The following is a 27449-nucleotide window of genomic DNA, read 5'->3' as shown; positions in this document are numbered from 1 at the left end:
TTTATAGTTTGATGTATGTCATATTGTGTACATGACCTGACATATGTTATGCAGTAGGAATCATCAGTAGGTTTCAATCCAATCCTAGATATGATCATTGAACTGTCATTAAACATATCCTCAAGTATCTTTCGAGAACGAGGGACTATATACTCGTGTATAGCGCTAAGGATCTGATCCTTATTAGATACATCAACTCTTTATTTTAGATCGATATAGATTTGAGGAAATCAACTTTGGGATCAATGTTCACTCTAAACTGATGAGCTATAGTTGGAGAAGTATAAAGCAAAACTGTATTGCTGACTCCACCATGGAATCAAAGTATGTGGTTGCATGTGAAGTAGCAAAAAAAGTAATATAGCTTAGAAAGTTCTTAGCAGATTTGGAAGTGGTTTCGAATATGCATCTGCATTTCACGCATTATTGTGATGATAGTGCAGCAGATGCCAATTCTAAAGAACCTAAAAGCCATAAGCACGAAAAGCACATTGAGTGCAAATACCATATCATCGGAGAGATCGTAAATCGAGGAGACGTGATCGTAACGCAGAGCCTTAAAAGACAACACTATTGATCTCTCTACTAAGGCCCTCCCGACTAAGTGTTTGAGGGTCATCTAGTGATTCTAGGAGTAGGGGTTATGTAAATCTAGGGCAAGTTGGAGAAATCTTGGATATGTGATGTCCTTGTTCATTATATTTATGTTTTTTCTCTCACGCTCAACTTTATATGTAACTCCACTAAAGTTTTAGTCCAAGTGGGAGTTTGTTGGGTTGTATGTCCTAAAATCATGGTTTTTTAACATTTAACATATTCTATTTTACAATAAAGTTGTTATTGAGGTTTATTCAGTAAAGATGTTATTGAATATGTGAGTTGCACCTTTTAACCCTAAATCAAATAAACTAAGAACCCCTAGCTATAGCATGAATACTTGAACTTTATTTGGGACATAAAAATGGATCAAGTTCGAGTAATAATCAAAACAGTCTACAGTATAGAGATTAGGCTCGATACCTTATCTTGGGGACACTATGGATGCATCCCACTTTGTATTTGATACAAATGATGTGATACTGAATCATTCATGTAGAGATATGCAAGTGAGGGTGTCTTATGCAATGAGTTTGCATAAGATCGAAACACGAAATAGTCCCTTTTAATTTGTAACGCTGTTTACTGATAAGACTGACTATTTCAATTCAATGACCTAGGTAACTAGATTTTAATCCTAAGCTAACTACAAACTCCTATTTATTTGGGATTATCCTTTAATCTAAATGGGTGAGAGTTGTTCAACATCACTGACTCAATAAGCCTTCCATTTTAGGGGTAAGACCAGGTAGATAGCTAGGGACATAGTCCTGCAATATGGAACTCACTCATACCCGATTTTAGGGATAATAGATAGGTTGTTCTCTTAAATGCTAACTTCGAGTCTTGAACAAGGGGAACCACCCTCTCATTAGCTTGAGAGGGACTCAGTTTGTTGGTTGGGCCACAAACCAATTGTTCATTAGAGGATTAGTGGGACTTCAAGAGCAAAATGTAATTACAGGTGTAAAACAGTAATTTTGACCTAACTGTAGCTATGAACAACCTGTGAAGGATTTACTTACTAATCATGTTTGAATTAAGTGGACAGAAATATATCTATAGTGAGAAGAGTGTAGATACTGGACTTTAGTGAAGTGTCCCGGCAGTTGACGAATGTTGGTGAATTAGGTTAAAGAGTTTAGCCGGTTAATCTCGCATCTTTGAAGCTCATGATCTGTAGGTCCATTAGGTGCCCTGCTAGCTCAAATGAGACTAAACCTTAGAACAGTATGATGAGAATTTCAAACGTTCTAATTCAGAATAGGGAATTATAGTTAATTATATATGATATAATTAACATAATTACATACGATATAATTAACATAATTATATACGATATAATTAACATAATTATATAGTTTAATTGTTGAATTAAACAAAATTTGAAGAGTTGTAAATATTTAAATTTGATTTAAATATTGTACACGTTAATGAGGATACACATTCGGGATTAGTATTTTATTAATTTAATATTTGATATTAAGTTAATTTTATTAATTAAAGTGTTTAATTATTTATTTAAAATTTATTCTTGGAATTAATTTTATTTAAAACTATTTTAAAAGGAAATAAATTTTGTTTAAAATTAATTATTTGAATTAGTTATTAAAGTTAATTTTAAAATTGAATTTGTGAAATTCAATCTTTTAATAAATTAGGGTTAATGGGAAAATCCCACTTTTCCTACTAATTAAACACCTAATTTCTCACTAAATTGGAGCTGATTTGATGTCATCTTGCGATGCGATTCAATTTGCATGGTTTCTTTTATACATAGGAGAAATTTTGGCTAAAAAAAGGTTCATGCAATTATTTTTTGAGAAGAAAGTGTATTCTTCTCCATCACACCAAAATCTCTTCCAATCTAAAAGTTTCCTTCAATCTCACCACAAATTGGATCTAAGAATCTGTTATAAGGACAGAGAATAGCGAGAAAGACCCTAGCGGTCATCTGCAACGTGTTCTTGATCAGAACTAAGCAAGGGGTTGCATCAATTTTGAGTTTCTATAACAAACTCTATTTTTCTATTATGAACATGCATGCTTAATCCTTGAAATTAATGTAGTTAGAGTGTTTAAGATCCTCATGTCTAACAACTCTTAGGTATAGTATCCTACAGGAACTTAAAGCTAGAACAACTTGATGTGACCACAATTTTTTTACATAGAAAGCTGGAAAAAACTATCTATATGTCTCAATCTGAAGGTTACAAGAAGAAAGGGTTAGAAGACCTAGTTTTTTTACTGAAGAAGTCCCAATATAGGCTTAAACTGTCTCCAAGGTGTTGGTATAAACGGTTTGATGAGTTTATTTCTAGCCTACAGTTAAGAAGAAGCAATCATGATTCATGTGTTTACATAAGGTAGTGTGAAAATAAAGAAGAAGTATATCTTCTACTATATGTAGATGATATGCTAATGGTTGGAAGGAATATGCTTGAACTAAATGAAATTAAAGCTCAAATGAGCAAGGAGTTTGATATGAAAGACCTAGGGGCTACAAGGAAAATTCTAGGGATGGAGATCTACAGAAATAGAAGTAAGGGAGAATTGTTTATTTGTCAGTTAGACTATGCTTCTAAAGTACTAAAAAGGTTCAACATGACAAATGCCAATGCTGTTTGCACTCCACTAGCACAACATTTTAAACTCTTAGCTCAAGACTCTCCATCTACTGAAGAATAAAAGAAAGTGATAGAGAAAATTCCCTATTTTAGTGTCGCAGGAAGCCTAATATACTTAATGGTGTGTACTAGACCTGATTTAGCTCACTTTTCTAGCTTAGTGAGTAGGTATATGGGGAACTCAGGGAAGGCACATTGAGAAGTTATCAAATGGGTATTAAGATGCCTTGCTTGCACTAAGAAGAAAGGACTCCTATACAAACACTCTGACACAACTAGTCTAATCCTATCAGGCTACTCAAATTCAAACTTTGCTGGTGATATGGATAAGCGAAGGTCTCTAACAGGGTATGTGTTTCAGCTTAGGGGAAATACTATAAGCTAGAAATCAAGTCGAAAGACTATTTTCTATCTACCATAGAAGCAGAATTCATTGCATCGACAGAAGCTGTAAAAGAAGCAAACTGGCTACTAGGACTCATAAAAGAGTTTGGTTTCATTCAAAACACAATGAACATATATTGTGATAACCAAAGCACAATACACTTAACTAAAAATCTCCAATTTCATGACAGAACATATGCTTAGGTAGAGAAAAGAGAAATTAAGATAGAAAAGGACAAGACAAAAGAAAACTTATAGGATTTTCTGACTAAAGCTATGTCTCGATCCAAGCTAGAGTATTGCTTAGATCTACCAAAAATCGTAGACCACCCAACTGAAGGGGAAGCTACAAAAAAGATCCAAGATACGAGAAATTTTAGCTCAAGGTGAACAGTTGTAAAAAGAAACTGAGTTAAATTACATTTCAAGATCAAGCTTCAATTGAATACCTTTTGTTCCAGCTCACCTCATGCATGAAACAAAAAGACGGTTAAAGAAGCTAACTAAAACAGAAAGATCAACTTCTGTAACTTACAGTTTTGTTCTAATAAATTGTATATGTACTTATAAAAAGCTGATAGATAAATCATCTATATGTGTATATGTGAAACAAACATAGAGAAAATCACTTTGAAGCTTGAATAAAACTTCAGAATCATACCTTGAAAGTGGATGTAGGTCTGAAAATCCGAACCACTATAATCTTTGTGCGTTTCTTCTACTATTCTTCATTCTTGGTGATTTACATGCTGAAAATTACTCTTATTTCTCATCGATTCACTCAAAAAATTTTAGAAAGTTAAAGAGAGGTTTGACATAAAATCTAACCCTAGAGAGAGAGCTTGGAAGAACAAAATGAGAAGAATTCGTACCTGCCCTATTCTTTTTCTTCTTTTCTTTTCTTTCTTTCTTTCTTTTTTTTTTTTGTGGGGAGGTGGGGTTGAGGTCTAGTTCAAAATGACCATTTTATTACACCAAAATCATTTGCAATTGATAGCATAAAAACAAGGGTAATTGCAATTGGTAGCATTTTTAGGAATAATAACCAAGTATATAACATCATTTAAAAAAAAATACAAATATAGACAAGTCTATCCACGATAGACTTTTATTGTTGATAGACCCCCAAGTCTATCAGCGATAGACTTATACCAGTGATATGATCTATCACTGATAGATTTCTACCAATACTATGATCTATCACTGATAGACTATTTAAATTTGATCATATTTACAAAAAAAATTTACATTATGTTATATCTGCTAATACTTTCAGTCAAATGTCTATATTTGCAACTATGTCTAAAAACAAAGGAATCCATCAATGGCAGTACCCAGATATTAGTTTCAGCTCAACAGAGCTTTGTGTTGGGGATCTTCAATCCCCAAGGTTTGAAATTTGAGTACTTGGAAACATCCCACAGACTGTTGTATGAATCTTTTTGGGTGATTCCATAAGCAACCTCATAAGAACTTTTATCCTCTGTTTTAATTACCATGTACCTACATAATTATTAAAAATATATCTCAAAACAGACCTTAGACTTATTTCTTAGCATCGACATATCAATGAAGAACAATAGCAAGAGAGAAGGGGAAAAAAATTCTTTGCGTCGCTGTTGAGGACTTTGCACGATATAAATTTTATTTTAATCGAAATATAGTTCCATAGAAGACATTGTGATAGTGATAGTATATATACTTGTCATTCAAACTACCCAAAGGACCATATATGATCGTATTCTTGCTGATAAAAATATAAACTCACAGTTGAATCTTTTCACAACTTATACATAGATTAATATAAATCAAAATTATAATCTACCTGCTTGAATTTGTCTTGCTTCTGAAGATCAATAAGCTTGCTTTGACTTGAAAGAAGCCATGGGAAAACTGATTTGGAGATGCAGGGTATCCGTTTTTCTGTTTCTCTGGACGACCATGGCTGTGTTTCCTAGAAAATCATTTGCAATAGATAGTATAAAAGCAGGAGAATACATCAAGGTTGGTACCCAGATATTAGTTTCAGCTCAACAGAACTTTGTGCTGGGAATGTTCAATCCTAAAGACTCCAAATTCCATTACTTGGGAATATGGTACAAGAACATCCCACAAACTGTTGTGTGGGTAGCAAACAGAGACAAGCCACTTGTCAATTCCACTGCCATATTAACATTCAATGGAGAAAACCTGGTTCTTCAGAATGAAAACGATGGAATTGTGTGGTCTTCCACTTCTTCAGAACCTGTTAAAGAACCAATCGCTCAACTACTAGATAATGGTAATTTGGTTTTAAGAGAATCTGGGTTTGAAAATTATTTGTGGCAGAGTTTTGATTACCCCTCTGATACTTTGTTACCGGGAATGAAGCTTGGTTGGGACTTGAAAACTGGTATGAACTGGAAGTTAACGTCATGGAAAAGCTCGAACGATCCGTCTTCTGGGGATTTCACTTATGGTATGGATCCTGGTGGGCTTCCCCAGTTTGAAACTCGCAAAGATCACGTCACAACGTACAGGGGCGGCCCATGGTTCGGTAGTAGGTTTAGTGGCACTTCCCCGTTGAGAGAAACAGAAATTCATTATCCACGGTTCAATTATAGTGCGGAAGAAACAATCTTTTCATTCGAGTCTACAAAAAATCTCACTGTAAGATATGCACTGAACACAGAAGGGTACTTCGAAGAATATTATTGGATAGATGATGAAAATAAATGGTATTCTTTGTATAAATTACCAGGAGACGGTTGCGATTACTATGGACACTGCGGAAATTTTGGTATTTGTACATCTTCCGTCATACCTCTTTGCAATTGCATTCATGGGTTTCAACCAAAATCGCCAGATGATTGGAAAAAACATTGGTGGTTAGATGGTTGCGTTAGAAGGGACAATAAAACCTGCAAAAATGGAGAGGGGTTTAAAAGAATCAGCAACGTGAAATTGCCAGATTCTTCAGGGGATTTGGTGAATGTTAATATGAGCATTCACGACTGTGGGGCGGCATGCTTGAGTGATTGCTCTTGCTTGGCCTATGGAATAATGGAGCTTTCCACAGGCGGCTATGGCTGCATCACATGGTTTAAGAAGTTGGTGGATATTAGAATCCTTCCTGAGAATGGTCAGGATATCTATGTGAGATTGGCTGCTTCAGAATTAAGTATAATCACACACCCTTATATCTGTTTCTTTAGCCTTTTGTAAGTGTTGTTTTGCTATTGTGAACTTGTGTGTGAATAGAAGATTATAACAATGCTTCATTTATTGTAGGTTCGGATAACAGGAAACTTATATTTGTGCTGAGTGTGTCTGTTGCTTCACTGATAAGCTTCCTGGTTTTAGTTGCTTGCTTTATCTATTGGCGTAGAAGGAGAATTGAGGGTAAGTACTGTTTACAGTATATATGATGTATATATCTTTTTTACTGTTCACAGAAAGACTAAAAATATTCAAGAATAGTTGGACAACTGTATGAGCTGCAAAAATATAAGTGCAGTTTTAAGATCCATATAGACACGTATTTTTTATATGATTAATCTGCTAATTGTTCGTTGCTCATATTTTGTTTGGACCAGGTAATGAGGTTCGGTCTCAAGAGAACGAAGTTGAGATGCCACTCTATGATTTTACCGTGATCGTAACTGCCACGAATAATTTTTCTTTCTCAAATAAGATTGGCCAAGGTGGTTTTGGTCCTGTATACAAAGTACTTTTCCTTTCTAACATCCTATTTAGAATGATTTATAATCACTCAGACTGGTTAAGCTTTTCCATTGATTGTAAAGTTTTTTCTCAGTTAGAAACTCTTGACTTCTGTTTTCAGAAGGTTATGCACATCACATATACTCACAGTAACGATTACATATGATATAAAATGCAGGGAATGCTTCCATGTGGACAAGAAATTGCAGTAAAAAGACTGGCAGAGGGTTCAAGCCAAGGGCAAAACGAGCTAAGAAACGAGGTTTTATTGATCTCCAAACTCCAACATCGAAATCTTGTCAAGCTGCTTGGTTTTTGCATTCATCAACAAGAAACATTGCTGGTTTATGAATATATGCCTAACAAAAGTCTAGACTATTTTCTTTTTGGTTGGTGCCAAAGCTTGCTTTTCACACACTATGCTCCTTTGGTTCAACAATGTTGATGTGAATACTTCTACTTCCCTTTTTTTTTTTCTTACAATTAACTATACAAGTTTGCCTTTGAATTGTTGACATAGATAACAAGAAGCGGTCGTTACTCAATTGGAAAAAGAGATTTGATATTATAGTTGGAATAGCTCGAGGGCTTCTTTATCTTCATAGAGATTCAAGGCTTATAATTATACATAGAGATCTCAAAGTGAGTAACATCTTACTTGATAATGAAATGAATCCAAAAATTTCGGACTTTGGTATGGCTCGTATGTTTGGGGAAGATCAAACTATGACACAAACCAAAAGAGTAGTTGGGACCTAGTAAGTGTACTTTCTTGCTTTATTTTTCTCCTCACATACGTTTGTTGGATTTTATTTTTATTGGTTGTGAGACGAATTTTCTAATACTTTAAATTTTATCAATGTAGTGGTTATATGTCTCCTGAATATGCAATCGACGGATATTTTTCAATGAAGTCTGATATCTTCAGTTTTGGAGTTATTCTTTTAGAAATAGTTAGTGGTAAGAAGAATAGAGGTTTCTTCCATCCCGACCATCAACTAAATCTTCTTGGACACGTGAGTATATTAAAATTGTTGCAAACTATATGTAATCAATATCTCAAATTGAACACTTCTCAAGTATGGAAACTAACCCAAGTTGTGGAATCATCAGGCATGGAAACTTTTGAGTGAAGGCAATGGTTTGTTATTAATGGATGAAACATTGAAGGATCAATTCCAAAGCTCTGAAGCTCTGCGTTGCATTCAAGTAGGACTTTTGTGCGTTCAAGAGAATCCTGATGAAAGACCAGCTATGTGGTCAGTACTTTCAATGTTGGAGAGTGAAAATGTGTTATTATCTCTTCCTAAACGGCCTGGATTTTACACGGGAAGAAAGATTACTAAGATCCATAAATTACCGGTTGAAACCTCTAGTTCCAATGAAGTGACCATTACACTGCTGGACGGTCGTTAGTAAATAATTTACAGAAGAGTATTGAGTTTTCCCTTCATTGGATGAGTGCTTGACTGCCACACAAACACCTTCTTAAAAACGTTTTTAACTTTCCTTTTTTCATTCTGTAGGCCAAAAGAATGGGTTCTGTTGTGAATTTCATGGTAATTTGAGTAATTCTTTCTTCTCTTTCTCCATTTTTATATATATATATATGCAATTGCCTGTATTCAGATGTAATTTTTTTTCCTTAATATTTTTTAATATATACACACACACATATATATTTTATTTAAAAAAAAAAAAAAAACTGCAATAATCATTTTCTTTAGGATTGCAACCTCTCATTTAAGAGCCGTAACTAGTCGTTTTCATCCTTGATTAAAAAAAAGTATCTGCCTTACGACGTAGGGATGAAGCACAATAAAATTTCATGTCAAACATCTTCTAGCAATCAAGCCTGTGGTGCTTAAATTTGTGTGATTATTTTCTTAAGTAAATTACAATTTTGGTTCCCATATTTGAGATCGATGTCTATTTGGTCTTTGAGGTTTTAAAATATATATTTTAATTTTTCATGTTTGAAAAATGATTTTTATTAGGGATTGACTCAACTTTAAACTAATGGAGTGTTGACTGGGTTGTTAATTTCAAACTGAAAATTGTATTAAAAAATGTACATAAACAGAAATGGCTTTGCTGGCGGCATAATCAATTTTCAAAAAGTATACATAAAAGAATTGACTGTTAACATTTATACTGAAAAATGTACCTTTTTGGGCAGATTCTAATGTAATGTATGAATTAGAACTATCCTAGTTTGATTTACTTGAGCAATCTTGAAAGATTTTAATCTCAAATAGCTCAATGGCTAGTTTTTACTTTTCAAACAGACTTCATAACAGATTTGTATTTACGTATATATAGATTACATTCATTTCGAATTTATTTTACATTCTGTTTTATACAAGATCTGTAAAAGAAAAGCAAACTTATCTCTGGAAGTCATCAATAAAATCTTCTTCCCTTCTCGTGGATGTAGGCTTTGATTTTAGCCAAACCACGTACATACTTTTGTTGCTCTTCTCTTCCTCTTTCTCTTCTTCAATTTGCATGCATGATTCTCTTCTTTATTCACTGTGAAATCGAGCAAGAACAAAGAAACTTAGGGTGAGTTGAGAGTTTTTCAGAAAATTTGCTTAGAGAGAGAAAGAATTTTCGTTTACCAAATAATTTTGGTGGGCCTCCATTGAACTCCCACTGATCGTTGATAGTGGATTTTTCCACGTGTTGTCGAGATAGCTGAGAGGGCTGGCTCATTGTGAATCTTTCAATCTACCTACCCTCTCATTTTGGACTAAACTCCTCAGCATCGTGGGCCTGAAACAAGAAACAACCCAACAATTTGGTATCAGAGCAAAAAGACACTTAAAAATTTCAATTCTTGGACTATCAAGATTACAAGATTCACACTAAAATGGCAGTAGCAAGTATAAGGTGGAGAAGTTCGATGGTAAAGGAGATTTTGGTCTTTGGAAGGTTAAAATCAGAGCCATTCTTGGTCAACAAAAGGCTCAGAAGGCTCTTCTTGATCCATCCTCTCTCCCAAACACTGTGACAGCTCAAGAAAAGGAAGACTGAGAGCTGGTAGCTTATGGTACATTAGTCCTAAATCTTAGTGATAATGTTTTAAGGCAAGTCATTGTTCAAGAGACAGCCTATAGGATTTGGACAAAGTTGGAAGATTTATATGCCACTAGAGATCTTCCTAATAAAATGTACCTTAGGGAGAAATTTTTCACCTTTAAAATGGATTCATCAAAGTCACTTTCTAATCATCTAGATGAGTTCAAAAAGATTGTTGCTGAATTCAAGAATCTTGGGGAGAAAATAAGAGATGAGAATGAAGCATATATATTTCTAAATTCCCTACCAGAATCCTATAGGGAAATAAAAAATGCATTGAAGTATGGAAGGGATAAAATATCTACTGATGCAATAATATCTGTCCTAAGAACAAGGGAACTTGAGTTGCAAGTAGTTAGAAAGGAACAACCAAATCGAGAAGGGTTGTTTGTGAAATGAAACTTCAAACCAAACTAATCAAAGGACAGAAAACAACAGCATACAGAGGAAAACAAGCCAAAACAGAAAATTAAGTGCAAATATTGCAAAAGAAAGGGCATTTGATAAAAGATTCATCCTCAAAAAGAAAAATGAAGAGAAAGAAAAAGAGTCCAAAGGCAAGCAGCCTGAAGCCTCAGTAGTAGAAAGCTCCTACATCTACTCTGATGTTCTAGCCTCAACTCTTGACAAGGTCACCTATGTTAACCCCTTTGGGAAGCATGATTGGGTCTTGGATTCTAGATACACCTACTATATGACACCTATGAGACCTTGGTTTAATACCTACAAAGAAATTGATGGAGAAATGGTTTATATGGGAAACAACCAAGGCTGTAAAATTGAAGGCATTAGGGTCAATCTCTATGAAACTCAGAGATGGGACTATCAAACTACTCAGAAATGTAAGACATGTCCCACTTCTTAAGATAAACCTAATCTCCCTTGGAATACTAGATGTTGTAAAAAGGGTGTGAATACAGGGGTAAGGGTGGAACTCTTGAGGTTCTAAAAGACTCTAAGGTGGTTCTTGTTGGGGAGAAAGTTAATGACTTGTTTGTTGTCAGATGTGTTGAAATGATGACATGGGCATATGTTGCCACACCAAATGAGATGACAGAAGCTGATGTATGGCACAAAAGGCTATCTCACATAAGTACTAAGGGTCTGGAAGCTTTGTCTAAACAGGGAATTCTACCCAAGGGAATTTCAGACAAGCTAACCTTTTGTGAACACTGTGTTTTGGGAAAAGCAACTAGACATAACTTACCAAAGCACACCATTCAACAAGGGAAATTCTTGACTACATCCACTTAGACCTTTGGGGTTTAGCTCAAACACCTAGCCTAAGTGGCTCGAGGTATTTACTTTCTTTTATAGATGACTTCTCGAGGAAAAGCTGGGTTTTCTTTCTTAAATCAAAAGACTAAGTGTTCAATAAATTTAAAGAATGGAAACTCATGATCGAGAAGCGGACTTCTAAGGAAATCAAATACCTAAGAACAGATAATGGGTTAGAGTTTTGTAGTGAAGAATTCAATAAATTTTGTAACTAATCAGGCATAACTAGACACGGGACTATCAGACGTACACCCCAACAAAATGGGGTAGCTTAGAGGCTTAATAGGACCATTATGGAAAGGGTCAGATGTTTACTCTCAGATGCTATACTCAATGAAAAATACTGGGCTGAAGCTGCAAGCTATGTTGTACACACCTTAAACAGGTACATCCCTAAACTTTATTACCCCTGAAGAAAAATGGAAAAAACATCCTCCTAACTTAGACAACTAAAGGTATTCGGACGTGTTGGTTACATACATCAAAATCAGGAAAAACTAAAGTCTAGGGCTGTGAAATGTATGTTTGTTGGGTTTACTAAAGGTGTAAAAGGCTTTAAAATGTGGAACTCTGTTGAGAAAAGATTTATAATTAGTAGGGATGTTACCTTCAAAGAAAGGGAAATGTTCATGCAAAAGGAGAAGACTACAATTGAGATACCTAAATGTCCTACTACTAGGATTGAGGTGGAGGCTCCTAAAGATAAGTTTACAGATCATGGCTCTTCTAATGATTAAGAAGAAGAAGAAGACACTACAGGACAGTTGGTAGAAACCATTGAAACTCAACTTGAGTCAATACTCTCTAGCAAGGGATAGGTAAAGAAGAGTGATTGTTCCACCAACTAGGTACACTGAAACAAACTATATGAACCAAGTGTTAAATGAAACTATAGCTCCAAATGACTAGGAATCAGATAACTTTGAAGAGGCAATAAGCTGCCCTGATGCTAGGAACTGGATTGAAGTTATGTGTTAAGAAATGCAATTACTAACTGTTAATGACACTTGGACTCTAACTCCTCTTCCTAAAGGATGCAAGGCAATAGCATCTAAGTGGTTCTACAAACCAAAGGAGGGCACTTCTAAAGATGAAAAGCCAAGGTACAAGGCAAGGTTAGTGGCCAAAGGTTTCACACAAAGGGAAAGTATTGACTATTATGAAACTTTTTTCACCAGTAGTTAAGTAAACATCTATTGGACTCTTACTATCCCTAGTTGCTCAATACAATCTTGAATTAGATCAACTAGATGTAAAAACAATCTTCTTACATGGTCACTTAGATGAGGTCATCTACATGGTTCAGCCAAAGGGTTTTGTAGAAAAGGGTAAAGAGGACCTCTACTGTTTTCTAAATAAGTCCATTTATGGTCTTAAACAGTCTTCTATATTCTGGTACAGAAGATTCAATGATTACATTGAGAGTATTGGGTTTCAGAAAAACACATATGACATTTGCACCTATGTGAACTCAACTACCTATAGGAATAAGGTATACTTACTACTCTATGTGGATGATATGTTGCTAGTTGGGACTTCTAGAGAAGATTTAAATCATGTCAAAAATCTTCTAAAGAGAGAATTTGATATGAAATATTTGGGTCAGTCTAAGAAGATCCTTGGGATAGAAATTGACAAAGATAGGGGATCCTCTACCCTAAGTATTAGTCAAACCAATTACTTTAAGAAAATCATCAGAAGATTCAATATGTCTAATGCTAAACCTGTAACTATACCTATTGCTCAACAATTTAAGCTATCCTCGACTAATTCACCTAAGGAAACTAACTTGGAATACCTAAATCAGATGCAAGTGGTTCCTTATAGTCAGATAGTAGGAAGCTTGATGTACCTCATGATCTCTACTAGGCCAGATTTATCTTATTGTGCAAATCTAGTGAGTAGATTCATGTCAAACCCTGGAAGAAGGCATCGGGAAGCTACCAAATGGATTCTTAGATATCTAATTTGGTCTAAGAAATCTAAACTAATCTACCAGAGTGTTAAAGAGACAGATCTAGAACTCTATGGATTTGTGGACTCGAATTTCGCAGGGGATCAAGATAAAAGAAGGTCTCTGACAGGGTATCTCTTCTTATATGGACCTAATCTACTAGGCTAGAAGGCTAATCTACAATCAATAACAGCTCTATCTACTACCGAAGCTGAGTACATGGCACTTTCAGAAGCTATAAAAGAGGCATTGTGGTTAAAGGGCTTGATAGAAGACTTTGGTATCAAACAAATAGTAGTTAAGATCTACTGTGATAACCAAAGTGGTATCCATCTTTCAAAAAACCCACAATACCACTCTAGGACAAAACATATTGACATAAAATATCACTTTGTAAGAGACAGAATAAAACAAGGTCAGATCGAAGTTCTAAAAGTACAGACCTCGGAGAACGCAGTGGATATGCTACCAAGCCGGTCTCGAAGCTCAAGCTCAGCAAGTGCCTTGATCAGATCGGCTTCATGTTACCTGAAAAGGGATGATCGATGGTCAAAATCGGAAGGGAGAAGATTTCATAGTTGAGATTAAGGTGGAGATTTGAAAGACTTTAATCTCCAATAGCTCAACGGCCAGTTTTTACTTTTCAAACAGACTTCATAACAGATTTGTATTTACATATATATAGGTTACATTCATTTCCAATTTATTTTACATTTGTCTTGTACAAGATCTGTAAAAGAAAAGCAAAACTTATCTATGGAAGTCTTCAATAAAATCATCTTCCCTTCTCGTGGATGTAGGCTTCGATTTTAGCCAAACCACGTACATGTTTTTGTTGCTCTTCTCTTCCTCTTTCTCTTCTTCAATTTGCATGCTTGATTCTCTTCTTTATTCACTATGAAATCGAGCAAGAACAAAGAAGCTTAGGGTGAGTTGAGAGTTTTTCAGAAACTTTGCTTAGAGAGAGAGAATTTTCGTTTACCAAATGATTTTGGTGGGCCTCCATTGAACTCCCATTGATCGTTGATGGATTTTTTCCACGTGCTGTTGAGATAGCTGAGAGGCATGGCTCATGGTGAGTCTTTCAATCTACCTACCCTCTCATTTTGGACTGAACTCCTCAACCTCGTGGGCCTGAAACAAGAAACAACCCAACAAATCTATAATTAGCAACTATTTTAAACTTCAAATGTTTGGAGTAAATGTACATTATTAAATCCAAATCTTATTATTGTTTGATATAAACCATGTTGCGTTGAGTATTGATTGTGAAAGGGAGAGATTCATAGTATATAAATTATAAGTAAAGACAATTGTAGCACTTCATTAATGACATATAAATCTATGTTTATTCCAAGACTTAGGTGGCAACATCAAAAGCTGTTGAAACGGAGTCTATTGTAATAGCAAAATCTTTTTTGAACAAAATCCTGCAACATAACATTAGTAACGGTTACATTATATAATCATATCAATAGCAGTGGTTTAATTATGTGTTATTAAATTCGTGTGGTAACATTTGTCAAATCGTTGCGATTTGTTTTCTTATAGTGATTTTAAAAGTAAAATTGAGTACAATTATGAAAATAGGTTGTTGATCCAAAATTTTGAAAAGGAAAAATATACAGGTAAATTTGTAATTTAGAGAAAAAAGACATGCAAAATAAAGAAAAAAATATACTTGAAAACCAAAGTTAGAGATAGAGAACTAGAAGAAGTCGTGAGTTTTCGTTGTCATATGAAATCATAATTATAGAAGAATTGACTCAAGGTTCACCCTAATCTTCTTAGGATTGGAATATGAATTCTTACGAGTTAGAGATTAAATGAGATGAGCTGATTCATTAGTTGGCCCTTGACTTATTTGAGCCCAAGTCTATTCTATCTTATTTTATCTAGTATTTCCCTGGCTAAGACCCGTTTTATTGCCTCCAAATTCATTGATAACATGTCATACTCCAGAAGATCAGTAAGCCACTTGTAAATTCCTCTGCCGAATTAACATTAAATGGAGAAAACCTTGTTCTTCTGAAGGAAAGAGATGGAATTGTATGGTCTTCCACTTCTTCAGTATTTTTGAAAGAACCAGTCGCTCAACTACTAGATAACGGTAATTTGGTATTAAGAGAATCTGGGTCTGAAAATTATGTGTGGCAGAGTTTCGATTATCCCTCTGATACTCTGTTACCTGACATGAAACTCGGTTGGGACTCGAAAACCGGTATGAACCGGAAATTAACGTCATGGACAATGCTGAAATTTTGGTATCTGTACATTTTCTGTCATACCTCTCTGCGATTGCATTCATGGGTTTCAACCAAAATCACCACATGATTGGGAAAAGCATAGCAACTCAGGTGGGTGTGTTCGAAGGGACAATAAAACCTGCAAAAATGGAGAGGGGTTTAAAAGAATCAGCAATGTGAAATTGCCAGATTCTTTAGGGGATTTGGTGAATGTTAATACGAGCATTCATGACTGCGAAGCCGCGTGCTTGAGTAATTGCTCTTGCTTGGCCTGTGGAATAATGGAGCTTCCCACAGGTGGCAATGGCTGCATCACATGGTTTATGAAATTGGTGGATATGAAAATCCTTCCTGTAATGGACAGGATATCGATGTGAGGTTCGTTAATCCTCTAATTGTTTATTTCTTGCTCCAAATTTTCTTGCTCCAAATTTGATTGAACCAGGTAATGAGGTGAAGAATATAAGCTCATACATCAACATCAAGATGTTGTTTCACATTTTTTTAATCTTTACATTTAGTTATTGTAACTACTTGTATCAGAAATAGTATATAAACTAATCATTTACAAATTTTAGATACAACAACAAATACATAGCTTCAAGAAAATCTTGAACAATCTGTAAAGAAAAGGGTCTGTGACTTAGCTTCTTAATAAAACTCTCTCCTTCCCGTGGACTTAGGCTTTCATAGCTGAACCACGTACATCGCAGTGTATTTCTTCTTCTTCTTTTCTCATCGTCTACATGATCATTCATCGTTTACTATTTTCTTCATATCGTCTAGAAGAACAGAACGATCGTCTACCTTCCTTCAAGCAATCGTCTACACGATTGCACGATCGTCTACCTTCCTTCAAGTAATTGTCTACACGATTGCCCGATCGTCTACCTTTCTTCGAGCAATCATCTGCACGATTGCATGATCGTCTATATCTTTTCTTCTGCCATCGTCTACCTGACTGCAAGCATTCTCATCGTTTACTCATAAACAATCGCAAAGATTAAATAAAACGCATTAGGGTTAGAAGAAAGAAAAGAATACAGAAAGGCAGAGATCGAGAGAATCTGAAAGCTAGAGAGAGAGAAATTTTGTTTTGCATTAACACCCATCATAAATCAAAAGTTTTTTTTTTTCATTTTCCATCAGACAAAAATCAGTGGGATCATCCACATGTTAGCCATCAGTTGAAAAATCGTGGGCACTTCTCAACCAACCAAAGAAATTTAGGACAAAGATCAGAGCCTCTTGAATTGGATCAAGGTAAAGGGCCTCTTTATTTTTCATCATTTGGGCTAAATAGTTTTTCCTTTTGTAGAAGCAGGCCCATCGAAGTGGAAGCAAGTGGAATTAGAGCAAATAAACATTCAAGATCTCAATTCTTGTAGAATCAAGACACAAGTTTTCATCCAAAATGTCAGTAACAAGGTTCGAGGTGGAGAAATTCGAAGGCAAAGGAGACTTCGGACTATGGAAGGCCAAGATCAAGGCGAAACTCGGTCAGCAGAAAGCCCACAGAGCCATCCTTGATTCATCAACACTCCCTGCCACGATGACAGCCCAAGAAAAGGAGGATTGGGAGCTGACAGCCTACGGTACGTTAGTTCTTAATCTAAGTGATAGTGTTCTTAGACAAATATTAGATCAAGAAACTGCATATAGAATTTGGGCTAAGCTAGAAGAGTTGTATGCTACTAAAGACCTTCCTAGCAAAATGTATCTTAGGGAGAAGTTCTTCACGTTTAAAATGGATTCATCTAAAACACTTTCTAACAACTTAGATGAGTTCAAGAAGATAGTTACTGAATTTAAAACTCTAGGAGAAGTTCTAGGTGATGAAAACGAGGCCTATGTGCTCCTAAACTCTTTGCCTGAATAGTATAGAGAAATTAAGAATGCACTAAATTATGAAAGAGATAGCATAAGCACAGACACCATAATCTCAGCCCTTAGAACTAGAGAGGTTGAGCTACAGGTTGACAAAAAGGATAAACCTAGTGGTGAAGGTATGTTTCTAAAAGGAAAATTCAAACAAAACCACTCTAAAGACAAGAAACCTCAAAACCCATAAGAAAAGAAATCTAAACAGAATATAAAGTGTAAGTAATGTAAGAAGAAAGGACATCTAATAAAAGACTTTTTTATTTTAAAGAGAAAGAACCAAGAGAAAAAGAAGGATTCAAAAGGAAAATAGCCCGAGGCATCTGTTGTAGAGGGTTCATTCATTTACTCAGATGCCTTAGCCTCAACTCTAGACAGATCTAATCATATAAACCTTCTAGGTAAACATGATTGGATTTTAGACTCTGGATGCACCTACCATATGACATCAATGAAACTCTGGTTTAACACCTTTAAGAAAATAGAAGGAGAAATGGTTTATATAGGAAACAACCAAGCGTGTAAAATTGAAGGCATTGGCTCTGTTTCCATGAAACTCAAAGATGGAACTATGAAACTTCTTAGGAATGTGAGATATGTTCCTCTACTTAAAAGAAATCTAATCTCCTTAGGCATGTTAGATGCCATAGGGTGTGAATACAGGGGTAAAAGAGGAACTCTTGAGGTGCTAAAGGACTCTAAAGTAATCTTAGTTGGGAAAAAGGTAAATGATTTATTTGTGGTTAAAGGGGTAGAGATGATGACTGGAGCTTATGTAGCCACCACAAATGAGATTACCGAGGCTTATTTATGGCACAAAAGACTATCTCGCATAAGTGCTAAAAGCTTAGAAGTCCTATCTAATCAAGCTATTCTCCCTAAAAATCTTTCAAAAGATCTAACCTTTTGTGAACATTGTGTTTTATGGAAAGCCACAAGGCAAAGTTTCACTAAAGCACAACATACCACAAAAGCTATCCTAGATTACATACACTCTAACCTATGGGGTCCAGCTCCTACATCTAGCCTAAGTGGCTCAAGGTATTTACTTTCTTTTATTGATGATTTCTCTAGGAAAAGTTGGGTCTACTTCCTTAAAACTAAAGACCAAGTGTTTGATAGGTTTAAGGAATGGAAACTCATGATAGAAAAATAAACTTTTAAAGAAATTAAATACTTAAGAACAGATAATGGACTGGAATTTTGTAGTGAAGAGTTCAACAAATTTTGTAAAGAAACAGGAATTACTAGGCATAGGACAGTTAGATACACTTCTCAACAAAATGGAGTTGTTGAAAGACTCAATAGGGACGTCATGGAAAGAGTTAGATGTCTCTTATCTGATGCAATTCTAAGTGAAAATTACTGGGCAGAGGCTGCAAGCCACATAGTGTACACCTTAAATAGGTGTCTACATTCCTCCCTAAATTTCTTGACTCCTGAAGAAAAATGGACTTCACATCCACCTAACCTAGATAACCTAAGGAAATTTAGATGTGTTGGTTACATACATCAAAATCAGGGGAAATTAAAATCTAGGGCAGTAAAGTGTATGTTTGTAGGTTTTTCCGAGGGAGTAAAAGGATTTAAAATGTGGAATCCTATTGAAAAGAGGTTTATTATAAGTAGAGATGTCACTTTCAGAGAAAAAGAAATATTTATGCAAAAGGAAAGGACATCTTATGAAGTTCCTAACATCCCTAACACCACTGGGATTGAGGTGGAGTCACCTAAAGCTTCTTCCACTAACCAAAACCCTCCTATAGATTTAGAAGAAGAAAAGGATGTCTCAAATGAGACCATTGGGAATACTGAAGTTGCCCCTGACCTAAGTCAATATTCTCTAGCTAGGGATAGACGGAGAAGATTGATAGTTCCTCCAGCTAGGTATACTGAAAATAACTATATGAACCTAGTTCTAATGACCAAGAACTAGCCACTTTTGAAGAGGCAGTGAACTGCCCTAATGCTAGGTCTTGGATTCAAGCTATGCATGAAGAGCTGGAGTCATTCACTGTCAATAATACCTAGACCCTAGCTCCTCTTCCTAAAGGTTGTAAACATATAGCTTCTAAATGGATATACAAACTAAAGGAAGGTTCTACCAAAGATGAAAAGCCTAGATACAAGGCAACGTTAGTGGCTAAAGGATTTACTCAGAGAGAAGGAATAGACTATACTGAAATCTTTTCACCAGTTGTGAAACAAACCTCAATTAGACTTCTTTTATCTCTAGTTGCTCAGTATAATTTAGAACTAGATCAACTAGATGATAAAACTGCCTTTTGATAACTTGTAGAAATACAAGTTATTGTGGCTCTTAAGTTGGAACAATTAAGGTTCTTAATGATAAATTCTCCTCATTTTTAGACGAAACGCATGGAATTACTCAAACATTAGCAAACTCATGCAAAAGAATGTTTATTAATAAAATATTGTGGCATTAACGCATTATATTACAGGATTTCAACAAGAGGCTAACGCATGATTAAGAAGTGTCGCAGGAAAAGTTTTAACGCATGGGCCATGAGTCGGAGGGATTCAATGCAAGGAAGATTCATTGATTTAGGTTGTTTGTGTCAAATCACCACTTACAAGCATGGGCACCTGCAGCAGGCGGCGTCTGAAAAGCTTCTGAGTGTCAGGCGGCTGACCAGGACATGGACTTTAATGCTGCCCATCATAAAGCTGGAGAAAACCAATGCCTATAAATAGAAGAAATCCCTTCAGAGTTCAAAGTTCAAAAAATTTCAAGTTCTCACTCTCAGTATTAGCTTAGTCGTAGTGTTAGATCTTTAGAGTTGTGTTGTGGTTCCAAGAAGAGTAGAAGGGAAGAGAATCACCACCACCGCCGATCAAGAAGCGGAGGAAGCCGAGCTTGAGAGAGACACTTCATCCAATTCTTATACAAGTGATTGTACACAACTAGAATTTAGCCAAAGAGGACAAGAGATTGTACTCTACGGCTTGACTCAGTTCTTTTCATCTCATTTATCATTTTCCTCATTTCATCTGATTAAGTATTGCTTTTGTAAAGACAATCTATTTTTTTATAAATTCATATATTTGATCTATCATACTTTGCCATTGTTTATTTCTTGTTTATTTTGGATGCATCTATACTTCATGCGAAATTCCGTTTCAAACGCTTAAGCCAACTAAAATTGATAAAAGCATCTTTAGCTTAGACTATTCGAGAGAATAAATAAGTCAGCATCAAGTTAGAACACATAGTACATCTAAAGATAGAATTACTGGTGTTTTATTGTATCCTGTATTTAACGCATACATCCTAGAGATAGGTTTTGTATGTTATTCACATTGAGAAGTGTCGAATATAGTCTAACGCGTAAACAAAGATAAACAAATCATCTCATTCATCACATTCTAGTTCGTGTACATTCATCTTAGATCGACGCATACCACTTTCATTAAAAAACCATTTTCACACGACCCATCATTCTCTGCTCAACCCTTTTGTATCTTCTTGCACACACACAGCACCTTAGTGTAAATAACACATTTCTCCATACATTTAGGACACCCCTACAACAGTTACAACGCAAGGTCTGCGTTAGCTTAATCTGAGTCTCTGAGTTCGACCCTGGACTTATCAGGAACCTAAATTGGATTTATACTTGGGTTTGTTTTAGGAAAACTTAAACGTCAATAGAGGAGTGTCATGCGTTCTGTTGCACATCTCTAGCGCACCAACGCGTTACGAATAGATAAACACATCAAAGCATCAACGCATCATTCATACTTAGAACTTATTTTTCCACATCATTTTACACAATACACTCCTAGCTCGAATCACGATAGCAACAAACAAGTTTTTGGCACCGTTGTCGGGGATTCAGCAACAAAACTAACCAGAAATTTTGCTTGTATCTTTTGTAGGAACACTTCAGCCGAGGGAGTATTATGAGCTAAGCTTAAGCTTGTGAACGTTTATGAGCAGGGAGAGCACTCTTGAACTTATATACAACCTCGAAGTTGAAAGAACCTTCCGACAAAGAAATCGATTTAATCATCGTCGTAGGTTGAGGCAACAACTTTTCAGACAACAAAACAGATAATAGCAAATGGCGGACGAACAGGAAAATCAGAACTTAGCTCAACAACTAGCCCACACTGCGCAAAATTCGATCCTAATGGCGAATAGTAGTACGCATCCCATGAGGGAGTATGCGTCTTCTGTATTGTATGATTTCTCACCAGGGATCATATACCCAACGCCAGATGGGACAAGATTCGAGATGAAATCCGTGATGCTGCAAATGCTCCAAACTGCTGGACAATTTGGGGGTGGTCGTGGAGAAGATCCTCACGCCCACATGAAACGTTTCCTGGAAACGTGTAATTCATTTGTGATTCCTGGAATCACCCTAGAAGCGATCAGGCTATCTCTGTTCCCATATTCTTTGCGTATTGATGCAAAGCAATGGGTAAGTTTACTGGAGCCTGGTGAGATCACAACCTAAGAGAAGTTGGTGGAGAAATTCATGCAAAAATACTTCTCCCTCACCACCAACGCAAGGAGGCGTTGAGAGATCATGAACTTCGAGCAAGAAGAAGCTGAAACCTTAAGCGCCACATGGGAGTGTTTTAAGGGTTTGGTCAAAAATTGCCCAAACCATGGATTACCACTAACCATCTAGATGAAGACTTTTTATGGTGGATTAAATAGAGCATCATAGATGGCAGCCGATGCAGCTGCAGCTGTTGGAATTATGGATAAATCCTATACTGAAGCTAAGGAAATATTAGACCGCATTGCTAAGCACAACATGGAATGGGTGGACGATACGTATGACATAAGAGCCGACAGGAAAAGAAGATCTCAGAATGTTAATTCTATCAATTCCAACGCAATAGCCATACTCTCTGCATACGTGGCTACTATGACCAACCTTTTGCAGAACATGTCATTAGGGAACGCATCAATCAGCAAAAGGTAAATTAGGTAGACATATTCGTGCAGCCCATGGTTAGCTGTGTGGGCTATGGAGATCCCCATTCCTATGCTGATTGCCCACAAAATCCGCAATCAGTATGTTTCATAAAAAAAAAACCCATTTTCAAATACATATAATCCCGGATGGAGGAACCATCCAAATTTTCTTGGACAAGAAATCAACAAGAGCACCACCTAGGGGCGAACCAGCAGCAAAGGCAAGGACCGTCGCCTGCATTCCAGATAACGCATCAGCCACACCAACAATCCTTTAATAGAGGAGGTCAAGCGTTAAGCTCAGCATCTCCGCTTGAAAATCTATTAAAGGAGTATATCGCCTAGAATGACGCGCTGCTGAAAAGCCAGCGTCGTCTATCAGAAAGTTGGAGATACAAGTGGGACAGATAGCGAGTGAGTTGAAGAATAGATAGCCTGGAGTCTTGCCTAGCAACACTGAAACCCCTGGGAATAACAATGGGAAGGAGCAATGTCACGTGGTGACATTGAGAAGTGGCAAAGCTCTTGACAAAAGAACCATGAATCCAAGAAACAACAGTCCTTCAAAAGAACGCAACACACGTTCAATGGCATTAGAAGATCAAGAAGAAAGAACGCCTGAAACCATAAGCCATTCAGAGCCAAGAACGTCTAACGCGGGAAAACCTACGGTGCCGTTGAATGCACCATTCCTTAGACGCTTGATGAAGAAGAATGATGAACAACAATTTAAGCATTTTCTTGAACTCCTGAGCCAATTGCATATCAATATTCCACTTGTAGAGGCCTTGGAGCAAATGCCAAAATATGTCAAATTTTTTAAGGACGTTTTGACAAAGAAAAGAAGAGTCTACGAGACGGAGGTAATTGTGCTAACGTAGGAGTACAATGCGTTAGTAAGCAATAGTCTACCCAAGAAACAGAAGGACACTGGGAGCTTCACAGTCTCGTGCTCGATCGGAGGGTTGGATGTGGGACATGCGTTATGCGTTTGGGAGCAAGCATTAACCTCATGCCACTCTCAATCTTCAAGAACTTGGGAATTGGTGAAGCACAACCCACTTCTGTTACTCTTCAACTTGCTGACAGAACAATCAAGTACTTGGAAGGAAAGATTGAAGACGTTTTGGTAAAAGTTGACAACTTCATATTCCCAACGGATTTTATCATCTTGGACTATGAAGCAGACAGGGATGTACCAATTATTCTTAGACGCCCCTTTCTAGCCACTGGGAAAGTTTTAATAGACGTGCATAAGGGAGAATTGACTATGCGTGTAGACAATCAAGAGGTGAAGTTTAATGTGTTAAACGCATTAAAGTTCCTGGATAGTGAAAAATCTCAACTGACAGAATAGAGTTGCCTGAAGAAGAAGTGACCCAGCTGTGCAAGGTCCTCACGTTGGAAGAAAACATGAAAAAACCAGAGCTACCAAGTCTGAGTGATCGGCGTATGAAACCAATGCATCTATCACTAGAGGAACCACCAGAACTCGAGTTGAAACCGTTACCTAGTCACCTTAAATATGCTTTCCTTGGAACAAATAAAACTTTACCTGTAATTATTTCCGCGAATCTTACTAAACCTAAGGAACATTCTCTTTTGTAGATGCTGCAAAAGCACATGCGTGCAATAAGCTGGACGCTAGCGGACATTCGTGGCATCAGCCTATCTTATTGCATACATAAAATCAGGCTGGAAGAAGGAAAGTCGGGATCGATTGAGCCTCAAAGAAGACTGAACCCCATAATGAAGGAAATGGTCAAGAAAGAAATCTTAAAATGGTTGGACGCAGGAGTGATCTATCCTATATTCGACAGCAGCTGGGTAAACCCAGTCCAATACGTTCCCAACAAAGGGGGAACAATAGTGATAGTCAATAGCAATAATGAGCTCATTCCTTCAAGAACTGTCACAGGCTAGCACATCTGTATGGACTATAGGAAGCTCAACGCGGCAACAAAGAAGAACTACTTCCCTCTTCCCTTCATTGATCAAATGCTTGACAGACTGGCTAGAAAAGAATTTTATTGTTTCCTTGATGGATACTCTGGTTATAACCAGATTTTAATTGACCCAAAAGATTAGGAAAAAACAACAGTCGCTTGTCTCTTTAGAACTTTCACGTTCAGGCGCATGCCCTTTGGGCTATGCAACGCACCTGGAACATTCCAAAAGTGTATGATGGCAATTTTCTCTGACTTCTTGGAAAAGACCATTGTAGTCTTCATGGACGATTTCTCAGTCTTTGGAGACTCATTCCAATCATGCTTAGATAACTTGGAGGTCATCCTCGCTAGATGCGAGGAAACAAATCTTGTGCTGAATTGGGAAAAATGTCACTTCATGGTGATTGAGAGAATAGTTTTGAGCCACAAAGTATCTAAAGCTGGGTTGGAAGTTGATGAAGCCAAGATAGATGTCATTGCTAAACTTCTACCACCATCAAATGTAAAAGCTCTACGAAGTTTTCTAGGACATGTTGGCTTCTACAGAAGGTTTGTTAGAGGATTTTCTCAAATTACACGACCTCTGAGTGCATTATTAGAAGCGAACCAGCCCTATGAATTCAATGACGACTATTGTGACGCGTTTAAAACACTGAAATATGCGTTAACTACAGCTCCAGTACAAATAGCACCGGATTGAACGCAACGTTTTATTCTCATGTGCGATGCAAGTGATGTTTCAGTAGGTACCATGCTGAGACAGAAGAAAGGAAATTTGATACACCCCATCTCTTACGCGTCCAAGACACTGAACGACTCTCAGGAACACTACACAACCACTGAAAAAGAAATGTTGGTTGTAGTGTTTGGCATCGAGAAGTTTAGATCTTATTTAGTTGGTGCGTCAGCAACCATCTATACAGATCACTCAGCCATAAAGTTCCTGATGAGTAAAAAGGACGTGAAACCAAGATTAATAAGATGGGTGCTGCTATTGCAGGAATTTGACATCGATATTCAGGACAGAAAGAGGACTGAGAATCAGGTGGCTGACCACCTGTTCAGATTAGAAAATCAGGAAATGCAAGACCAAGAAAATGAAATCAAAGATTCATTTCCTAATGAAAGCTTGTTCAGAGTTGAAGGCACGGAACCTTGGTACACAGACATAGTTAATTACTTAACTACCAAGCAGTTCCCTGAAAACTTCAACTCTCAGCAAAAGAAACGATTAGTACACGACAACAAATTTTATTTTTGGGATGAACCGTTTCTCTATAAACAAGGCCCCGACTTCATCATGCGTCAATGCATTCCAGAGGAAGAGACACAACGCATTCTGGCTGAGTGTCATGGCTCTCCTTACCGAGGGCATTTCGTAGGGCAAATAATCGCTATAAAGATTCTTCAAAGCGGATACTTCTGGCCCACCCTCTTCAAAGACGCGAGGGAGTATGTTCGCAAGTGTGACCCTTGCCAACGCACTGGGAATATCTCATCAAGGGACACAATGCCCTTGAACAATATTCTTGAAGTTGAATTATTTGATGTCTGGGGCATTGGTTTTATGAGACCTTTTCCCTTGTCCTGTGGTCAACAATATATTATGCTTGCAGTAGATTACATATCAAAGTGGGTAGAAGCAGTAGCTTGTGCCAGAAATGATGCATCGACTATTTCTAAGTTTCTTACCAGGAACATTTTCACACGCTTTGGAACGCCAAGAGCCCTGATAAGTGACGAAGGTACGCATTTCATTAATCGCATCATTTCTAAATTACTTGCCAAATATAATATTAGGCACAAGATCGCTACCACATACCACCCACAAACGAACAGTCAAGCTGAGGTATCAAATCGGGAAATAAAATCAATACTGGAAAAAGTTGTCAACGCATCGCGAAAAGACTGGGCACACAGGCTGGATGAAGCACTCTGGGCCTACAGAACTGCCTACAAGACCCCTATAGGTATGTCTCCATACTCTTTAGTATTTGGAAAATCTTGTCACTTACACTTAGAGTTGAAGCACAAAGCTTTCTGAGTAGTAAATAAGCTAAATTTAAACTTGGAAAACGCGAGCTATCAATGCAAACTTTAGCTCAATGAGCTTGAAGAATGCTGGTTGAACGCATACGAGAACAACAAGCTCTACAAGAAGAAGACAAAACGTTGGCACGACCAACGCATTAGTAAGAAAGAGTTTGTTGTTGGCCAAAAAGTTCTATTATTTAATTCACGGTTGCGTTTGTTCCCAGGAAAATTTAAGTCAAGGTGGTCAGGACCATTCATTATCAAAACAATCTTTCCTCACGGAGTAGTAGAATTAACACGGAAAGATGGCACAAATTCTTTCAATGTAAATGGGCACAGAGTGAAGCCTTACTTTGAAGATGGCATAGAATGACAAAAGTCATCTCTCATATTATGCGAAGCCAACTGGGGCTTGCGTCGAAGCATCCCTGCATTGAGATTGACACATATTCCAGGGACGCTTCCTCTTCCCTAATTCCTTTTTCATATTTTATCGCTGCATTTGAGTTTACTTTGTTTGTCTGTCTTTCATTTTAAGATTGATTGTTGAATGTTATTGCCTTCATAGTTAGAGATTTATTTTTTTTTTAAATAATAATAAAAAAGTTGTGCATAATCGGGATGGGAATAAATGGACACGTTAGACTTAAGTTTAACGCATGGCCCAAGTCGAAAGGACGCGTCTCGAAAATGCAAAACACTCGAGTACTTGGAAGCCCAATGCACGTCCTTTCGACTTCGTATTAAATGCGGACGTCAGGC

The 27449-nt window shown here is 36.8% G+C and overlaps 3 protein-coding genes and 1 non-coding gene across 4 annotated transcripts; 3 read left to right on the top strand and 1 right to left on the bottom strand.

Annotated features, from left to right (window-relative positions):
• Positions 1-5321: 5321 nt before the first annotated feature.
• Positions 5322-8934, top strand: LOC120084133 (G-type lectin S-receptor-like serine/threonine-protein kinase At4g27290). Its single transcript, XM_090315994.1, has 7 exons — positions 5322-6768; positions 6852-6989; positions 7184-7314; positions 7489-7699; positions 7831-8068; positions 8176-8326; positions 8424-8934. Exons 1-7 carry the CDS (start codon positions 5493-5495, stop codon positions 8724-8726), a joined length of 2448 nt encoding a protein of 815 aa, XP_090172120.1. The 5' UTR covers positions 5322-5492; the 3' UTR covers positions 8727-8934.
• Positions 8935-13842: 4908 nt separating this feature from the next.
• On the top strand, positions 13843-16246 carry LOC150034721 (S-locus-specific glycoprotein S6-like). The gene is made up of 3 exons (XM_090316832.1): positions 13843-13917; positions 15586-15887; positions 15973-16246. Exons 1-3 carry the CDS (start codon positions 13843-13845, stop codon positions 16244-16246), a joined length of 651 nt encoding a protein of 216 aa, XP_090172958.1.
• A 6045-nt stretch (positions 16247-22291) lies between these two features.
• On the bottom strand, positions 22292-22395 carry LOC120087388 (small nucleolar RNA R71). Its single transcript, XR_005484524.2, has one exon. It is a non-coding gene; the product is annotated as a small nucleolar RNA R71 (small nucleolar RNA).
• Positions 22396-23716: 1321 nt separating this feature from the next.
• LOC150034720 (uncharacterized) lies at positions 23717-24061 on the top strand. The gene has a single exon (XM_090316831.1). The coding sequence runs from the start codon at positions 23717-23719 to the stop codon at positions 24059-24061; it is 345 nt and encodes a 114-aa protein (XP_090172957.1).
• The last annotated feature ends 3388 nt before the right edge of the window (positions 24062-27449 follow it).

The sequence above is a fragment of the Benincasa hispida genome, chromosome 8, assembly GCF_027475165.1.
Source record: "Benincasa hispida cultivar pf3 chromosome 8, pf3_genome.v1.1, whole genome shotgun sequence".
In the NCBI taxonomy this organism is placed as follows: domain Eukaryota; kingdom Viridiplantae; phylum Streptophyta; class Magnoliopsida; order Cucurbitales; family Cucurbitaceae; genus Benincasa; species Benincasa hispida.
This window is presented reverse-complemented; position numbering and strand designations above follow the sequence as displayed.